The 8,325-nt window shown below is 33.1% G+C and overlaps 2 protein-coding genes across 2 annotated transcripts in view; one reads left to right on the top strand and one right to left on the bottom strand.

Moving 5' to 3' along the window:
- Positions 1 to 8,325, bottom strand: part of LOC144851903 (uncharacterized) — a 90,013-nt gene that overhangs the window by 71,798 nt on the left and 9,890 nt on the right. The gene's annotated exons all lie outside the window — the stretch shown is intronic.
- Positions 14 to 6,991, top strand: LOC144851514 (putative methylmalonate-semialdehyde/malonate-semialdehyde dehydrogenase [acylating], mitochondrial). The gene is made up of 14 exons (XM_078709021.1): positions 14 to 136; positions 532 to 570; positions 681 to 755; positions 1,253 to 1,414; positions 1,577 to 1,655; positions 2,100 to 2,223; positions 2,385 to 2,415; positions 2,706 to 2,853; positions 3,159 to 3,340; positions 3,732 to 3,861; positions 4,050 to 4,231; positions 4,883 to 5,062; positions 5,442 to 5,540; positions 5,813 to 6,991. The coding sequence occupies exons 1-14, from the start codon at positions 101 to 103 to the stop codon at positions 5,912 to 5,914; spliced, it is 1,569 nt and encodes a 522-aa protein (XP_078565147.1). The 5' UTR covers positions 14 to 100; the 3' UTR covers positions 5,915 to 6,991.

Raw genomic sequence — 8,325 nt, 5'->3', positions numbered from 1 at the left:
TTATCTGGTTTTCCAAATCCAATGTGGAGAGGCCTAGAGTGTGTTGCATCGTCGACGTGTGCATATCTCTGAACTTTGGTGTAAAATAAACTAAATCGTTATGTCTGCATCAATTCTTAATAAAAGAATACCACAGGTACTTTTAACTAAGCTTAGGGTATGCTAGTACTGAATGTAATGATATTTGCAAATATTAAACCGTGTAGACTTTTTTTATAGGGTAGGCTATATGACCAAAGCGGCCGCGAGCGAAAGCGGCCGCCAATAGAATCTATGAAAGCCTATTAATTTAACTAATAGGCCTAATGGTATTAGGCCTAGTAGTAGTAGTATTGTGTGCACACTGAGTGAATCGATTTAGTTAGTGACAATGTTATGGCTTACTGGTTGGTACATCATAATAAAAAAGATCAACTTAAAGTAAATATATAGGCTAGACAGATTTGCTAGTATTACTTTAGAGAAGAAACGTCAACCCGGGCCATAATAATTTGATTTGATTAACATTAAATTTCAATAAAATCTTCTCAGGTGATTTCAGCATTCAGACGGTATTGCCATCATGGAGCAGTAAGTATACAGTCAAATCAAATATTTTGTAATGTTAAAACTGATAATTTGATAATGAAATTATTATCTGTTCTCCATATAAACTAATCCAAATTATGTATTCTTTGTAGCCCACAACCAAGATGTTTATTGACAATCAATTTGTTGAATCAAAAGCTACTGAATGGATCGATGTACACAACCCTGTAAGTGAGCTTAAAAGAAAGATATTCAGTGTAAGAGTAGATTGAGGAAAATATGAAATTGATTGATTGGGAGAAAATGAACAAAGGATTGAAAAAAAATGGAATGAGAAATGTTTTAAGAGATTTTGAGAGATACAGTGGCTATATGGTTTGTGTGGCTGGAGAAATTACAACTAAAACGATGGACTATAATGGAGAGTATGGTTACTTAAAGGAAAAAAGAGAAATGAGAGAGAAAGCTAAAATAATAAGTAATAACAGTAGTACATAATAAAATAGAGGGTGATAGCTTAACTATCATACAGAAGACCTAAGGGCGACTCCCAGTCTACTCAGCTGTAAATGAGTACCTGGTTGAAAAAATATTAGGATGGATAAGGTGGCGTGAAAAGGACTCTACCACATAATGCAACTTAACAGCTCATTCCCATACTTTCTACATGGACTCATCTTCACCTAATATATCAAATGATAAATTCTTTATTTATATTACATAGGCAACCAATGAGGTAGTGACAAGAGTACCAAAATGTACACAAGGTGAAATGGAACGAGCAGTAGCGTCAGCAGAAGCTGCCTTCCCAGCTTGGAGTGATCAATCTATCTTGTCAAGGCAACAGATTATGTTTAAGTTACAACAGCTAATTAAGGATAACTTGGTAAGACTTGTTGTTTTTATATAATGTAAGACTAATCAATTGCAGATTAATCAATTAATTATTGACTGTTAATATCATGATTTTGATTAGCTTTTTACCAAAACATATTCCTTTCATTTAGTTGACAATATATTTTTGTAAAGTTTTGAGTTTTTTTGGCAGGGAGAAATTGCAAAGAACATTACCCTTGAGCAAGGCAAAACTCTTGCAGATGCGGAGGGAGATGTCATGAGAGGATTACGTATGTTTTTAAATTTAATATTATTATGCAATGGTCTCTAATGCTTGATTCACACTAGAGACGCAACACAAGGATGTAATGCAATGTAAGTGATTTGACCAATCACAATCAATCAATCAATCAGATTTATATAGCGCCAGTATCCATAATAATGTTCAAAGGCGCTTGACAAAGTTAAGCAGGAAATGCCTCTGTGTAAAAATAGGTTTTTAGTCGTGTTTTGAAAGTGTTGATGTTTTCAGATGGATTATTCGACCTCTCACTTATCATTGGTCAACTTGCGTGCATTGCGTCTACGTCCTCGCGTTGTGTCTCTAGTGGGAACCAAGCTTAAGCAACTAAGGCCACTAATTTCTTAGACCAAGCATAATTGGGTTGGAACCAGATTTCAGTATCCTTTACAAATTCAACCTGTTAACTCTGCCCTTGTGTTTGTTGTTACAGAGGTGGTTGAACACACTTGTAGCATCACCTCATTACAGCTTGGTGAAACTCTACCTGGGATCTCCAAAGACATGGATACCTTTACCATGAGGCTTCCATTAGGTGTCGTAGCAGGAATCACTCCGTACGTATACCTCATCAACTATGTTTAACACATTTAATTTATTATTACTGCAAATTACTAATATTACTAGTATTATGGTATTATATACTAGTATTATTATACAGATTTGATTGTTATGTGAGGTAGTATAACAATGAATTAATTGTTTGTTATTATTTCAGATTCAACTTTCCAGCTATGATTCCATTATGGGTAAGTCGTTCTTTTTTATATTTATAGAATTCTAAATTCTTGGCATCTGGATTTAAACAAAAGTATGTACATTTTTTTAAATAAGTAAGACTAAATTCGTCCTCAGAATTTGAGGTAATTCAAATTCATGTACACCTACCATGATTAGCATGAGGGGATCCCATATCTGAAAGAGAAATTATCTTGCCTTAAGGTACAAGCAATATGGCATGGATAGGTCTCAAACCAATTCCTCTCAATCTGATGTCCCATATCACTCTCAAATAAGTGAATGTATTTTTGTCCTATAGATGTTTCCAATGGCTGCCGTGTGTGGTAATACCTGTGTTGTTAAGCCTTCTGAACGAGATCCAGGGGCCACCATGATGCTGGTGGAGATGGCTAAGGAAGCAGGATTTCCTGATGGAGTTGTCAACGTTATTCATGGACAACATGATGGTAAATCTACATCATTTTAGCAATGTAGAAATTGTAGATTAGTGGTTAAGTAGTTGAGTGGAGCTGTAACTTGGTGGTTAAACATGCTTGCCTTCCAATTCCAAGGTACAGGGTTTGATCCTAACCAAGTGCCAGGGTTGTAAATCCAAATTCCTTCTACTCCAACTCTCGAATGAGACTTTTTTATTTATAAGCACGATGACGTTCTAATTGGCAATTGCTGTTGGATACATATGAAATAAATAAAAAAATAATTGAATATACAGTATTTTGGTACAGTAATTACTATTGTTTTATTAATGCAGCCGTTAACTTCATCTGTGATCATCCTGCTATCAGAGCAATTTCATTCGTCGGCTCAGACCAAGCTGGTAAATACATATATGAGAGAGGATCCAAAAATGGAAAGCGAGTTCAGGCTAACATGGGAGCTAAAAACCATGGTGTTATCATGCCTGATGCCAACAAAGAAAACACCTTGAATCAGGTACACTCTTATTGTATTGTTATGTCAAACTTCTCACAAATAAGAACCTCGGTCCCCGCAGGGGTCTGGTTATTTGTCTGAACTAATATGAAAAATGAATACCGCCCTCTAGTGTAACTAGTTACTGTAATTTAGATTTCTTGTGTGCTATACATTATAATACAACTCCTTAAAGTCAATATTCATGAAATAAATGAATGAATAAATAAACAAATTAATAGATTAACAAATTAATGGATAAATTAATGAAATGATTAGCAAATTAATAGATAAATAAATGAAATGCATGAGACCGACCATGGAGGAAATAATAGACAGTATATTTTCTCTATGTATAGATGGATGACAAGTTAAAATGACCAATAAGATTAATTACATATTTATAATTTAGCTTGTAGGAGCAGCTTTTGGAGCTGCAGGTCAGCGATGTATGGCTCTGTCTACTGCTGTGTTTGTTGGTGAAGCCAAGGACTGGATCCCAGACTTGTTGGAACGCTCAAAGAAATTGAAGGTTAATTCTGGTAAGTCAAAACACTGCACTTATATTTTAGGAAATAAGAATTAGATTGTAAAAGTCTTGAGTTTGATTAAACTTGCAGTTCTATTTGGCCAATGCACATTCAGAACTCTCATACTAATATGTCTGCTTCTAATGTATGCCAAACTTAGATTAGAGATGATCAAACTATATTTTTTCTTTTGAATTCAGGCGATCAGCCCGGTGCTGATTTGGGACCTGTAATTTCACCTCAAGCCAAGGATCGAATTTGTTCACTGGTTCAATCTGGTGTTGATGAGGGCGCTAATCTTTTGCTTGATGGACGTAATGTGTCAGTTCCAGGATACGAAAAAGGCAACTTTGTTGGGCCTACTATATTAACAGATGTGAAGGTAAGTAATGATATACCATAATATAGAATACACATAACGCATGTTTATGAGTGCGATGTTATAAATAATTTCAAGGTAAGTAATAATATACCATAATATAGTACAGGCTTATAGTTGTATTTGTGTTGAATACTACAGTCTCCTTTGGGGTACCCTATTAAAAGGAAACTTTCAAACTTTATGTGACAAAAAATGTGATGATATGGACATAATGATGTCATATCACTACCATATCTGGGCATTTTATTGGTCAAACGTAGTTTGATAGTGTAGACAAAGCTTAAGAAACAATCAAGGAGGAAATATAATACACTTTGGTCAACACCTATCCTGTCCTGTTCTCCCACACACCTTAACATTGGTTGCACAGTATTATCATATGTCATATGATTTTTGTATTGGTTAATTTAATTACTGGCATAATGGAGAACGGAGCGGTGTAAATGTTTCCTCTGCTTTTCTTATTTTTTTGGTTATCTATATATTATATTTTATAGATCATTTTTGTGTGTAAAGCGCTAAAGAAACATTGTATTAGGCACTATATAAGACTACCATTATTATTATTATACAGTACTCCTCTGTCATGCATACTTTAACTGAAATATAATTGACAATTCACTAAGCACAAGGCACCTATTGTCCTTTTAGCCTGGCATGGAATGTTACAGAGAAGAAATCTTTGGACCTGTGCTCTGTGTTCTAACAGTAGACACTCTGGATGAAGCTGTTGATCTGATCAACAACAATAGATACGGCAACGGAACTGCTATCTTTACAACAAACGGAGCAACAGCAAGGAGATACACAGAAAAAATTGACGTTGGTCAGGTATGTTGAGGACTGTGTCAAAATTATTATTGCAGTAACTACATTCTTTTTACTCCTATTTATACAATTATTTAGCAGAGTTTTTTTTAGAGGTTGGGATGGAGGAGTGTGACGGAATTACCATACACACTCTTTAATCCAATGACTGACTTCTTTAGAAATAATTTATTGCAGTAAAAAAATGTAGTTACTGCAGTAATTGCAGTAAAATAATTTTGAAATGATCCCTGGTAGTACAAATTGTACCGTGATGAAGGGGCCAGTTTGGTTTTTTCCTTATTGAGATGCATAATTATAAATACATTTTATATGATGCAACAAATATTTATGAGCCAGACAAGCAGCAGTGCATTAATGTTTATGTTTATTTTATTATTAGGTTGGCGTGAATGTTCCGATACCAGTACCTTTACCAATGTTTTCATTTACTGGGTCAAGAGGCTCATTTATGGGAGACACTAATTTCTATGGCAAACAGGTAAGTTGTTTGTAAATAGTGTATTATATAAACAATATATGACCAATGCTTGAGTATAATGCCACCCCCTGAGTGTAATCCCACATTAGTTGCCTATTTAATATAAATAATGATATTTTGTCATTATTTTTATGTATTAAGTAAAGATGAATTTAGGTTATAATTCAGACACAATAGTTGTGGTAAATGCATTGTTTTTGGCAATTTTCAAATACATTATGCAAATGCTGGATGCAGTGAGTGACCTGGCTTTGATTTTCTTTTGATTTCAGGGTATCAACTTTTACACCCAAATAAAGACGGTAACACAACTTTGGAAAGAAGAAGACGTCACCCACTCGAGGGCAGCTGTCGCTATGCCAGTGATGAAGTAAACAAATTAAAACACAACAAGCAATTCATTTTTGATTTGTCAAATATAATTGGGACAATCAAATCCAGATATGTTTATAAAAAATGTACATTATATCCGGTTAATGAACAAGAATGTGGAGATTTTAATTTTCAAGGATCTAGAAACTAGTTTTTTGGGACATTGTGATATGCTTTGTTACTCCTCTGTACTGTTTTGGCGTATTCTATTATGACCAACGACTCAAAATGCATAGATCATTGCATATCAAAGGCTCCCTATTATTGAGCACTTTGTGGATATGTGCTCTTTATAAATCTTATTATCTTATCTTATTGAAATGATAAATATTCTTTTTGACTAAGACTGTATCGAATCATGAGACTAAATAGATTGTTTTCTTACAAATAAATCTTATTATATTATTACATTTACAACAAATACAATATATTTAGACAATTTACCCATATTGGGTGTCAATATAATGCCAATATATGCCCACATGAGTCCATAACCATATGATAATTATGTGCCTATATTACCATTGAAATAATAAGCAATTGTTGAGTGTAAATTATGAATATTCTACTGGCTTTGATTTAAGCTGTCTGTGGGTGTATTGACACTCCTAAATCTGTATTCTATTTTGGTACAAGGCATTGCACTTCCATACTCTAGTACAAAGTCCACCCACACACCAACGAATGTCTGCGTCAATGTTAAAATAAACATTTAATTTACTCAGATGGTAAATACATTTCATAAATTAACATTGCATCATCACTGGTTTTTAACATAAAATGTTAAAGTAGATTTAATTGAATCCATCTAGAAGATTTGATATATTTTTGTGTGGATACTTTTCATATATTTATTATTATTACATAATAGTTTACTAATAGTTACAGTACTTAGAAATGAGATAAGTACAAGTAGAAATATTAATGAAAGTTTTCCTGATAAGCTTTCCTTGTAAATCAATAAATTCCACCCTTTTTAGGCCTTGGACAGAGGAATAACAGATAGACAGTATTCTTTAAACGTTGATGAAGTATTATTTCTTGGGATAGGATGCTAAATAAATATTCTTTCAAAGAAACTTCTGATTGTCAATTGTGGTGTCTTATTTTAGAATACTGTACAGGAGTACTTCCTGTTCCTATTGGTTTTTCCAGGGAAATCACACTTCAATTTCACTATTTATTCTTGATGACCTTTTTGTACATACCTTATGTTCAACTTTAATTTCTAATTTAATGAAAATTGATTTTATTTGATACTCTTCCCTCGGTTTTTAAACACATTCTAAGATATACTGTATTGTCTGTGCAAAATGGCCTATTCAATGTTTGATTTTCTATGTTTAGTGAGACAATACATTTTAAAAATAAAGGGACCTTTCCTAGATCATTGTCATAAATGCTGAATGTTTGAAACAATAAATATTCTTTGTTTGATAAATTGAGGTTAAAAACCATAATCCTAATACGTGACGCAAGGAGTGTCTGAATATTATAGAAGTAAACACATCTGGTTTTTGTCGATAAAAAACTAGAGTGGACAGGATGTAGGTGTGACCACAGTATTAACATTGCAAGTTAATGAAAACAAAAGCTGTTGGTTTTATTAAATAAACAGAAATATAGAATAATTCATATGTTTCAATGTCAAGTGATAAAAAGGGGAGAAAATGTAATACATATCCCCTGAGAGTGTGTAAGTGATTTTACATTAGGTAGTTTTAACATCTGTTGTAAACTTTGTTGATTGTCCGCACGTAATTATTGCATGTACTTTTTGTAAACTTCTTTTTCTTTGGGTGTAGAGAAATTATGTATTACGATGAAATATTTAATGGAGAGGTTAATTTGTTTGCAAAAAAATCAAAATACAGAATAAATATAATGAAATGGATTTTAAACTAATTTGTAACATTAAAAGAAAATACTACATGGACTTCAATGAAGAATGTACGCATAAGAAGATGTTGTGAATGTACAGGGAGACAGGATTAAGGTGTGACCCACAATATAGATGTGAACCAGGATATTGAGGTGTGACTTGGATGAAGGTGCGACCAGGATAGAGGTGTACAATAATACACACAGGAAATGGGTGGGATAATTAGTGGTACGGTGGTTAATGATAGGTATCTTTTTTTTATGCCTTTAATCCATCTTCCTGTATGAATTCTACGAATTAATGTCAATGGTTAATAGAAGGAAACCACATCCGGTACTCCTTAATAAATAAGATAAACAAATAAATAACAAATTACAACATGTGTTTTACTGTATATTCAATATTGATTAATGTACATCAGAGAAATATTTTTTTTCTATATTATTTCGAAAGCACTAATAATTAATAGCTTTAACATGCAAAAAAAATCATTATCATTTCATAAATATTAATTAATGTACGTTAACAACC

The sequence above is a fragment of the Antedon bifida genome, chromosome 9 (assembly GCF_963402885.1).
Source record: "Antedon bifida chromosome 9, ecAntBifi1.1, whole genome shotgun sequence".
Lineage (NCBI taxonomy): Eukaryota > Metazoa > Echinodermata > Crinoidea > Comatulida > Antedonidae > Antedon > Antedon bifida.
The sequence above is the reverse complement of the archived record's forward strand: the minus strand, read 5'-3'. Positions and strand labels throughout refer to the sequence as shown.

What these genes read in the sequence shown, in the direction of transcription:
- LOC144851514 (XM_078709021.1), top strand. Translation starts at nt 101, where the DNA reads ATGTCTGCATCAATTCTTAATAAAAGAATACCACAG. An exon ending in TTAATAAAAGAATACCACAG is followed by an intron (nt 137 to 531) that starts GTACTTTTAACT and finishes AAATCTTCTCAG; the next exon opens with GTGATTTCAGCATTCAGACG. An exon ending in GTCGTAGCAGGAATCACTCC is followed by an intron (nt 2,224 to 2,384) that starts GTACGTATACCT and finishes TTATTATTTCAG; the next exon opens with ATTCAACTTTCCAGCTATGA.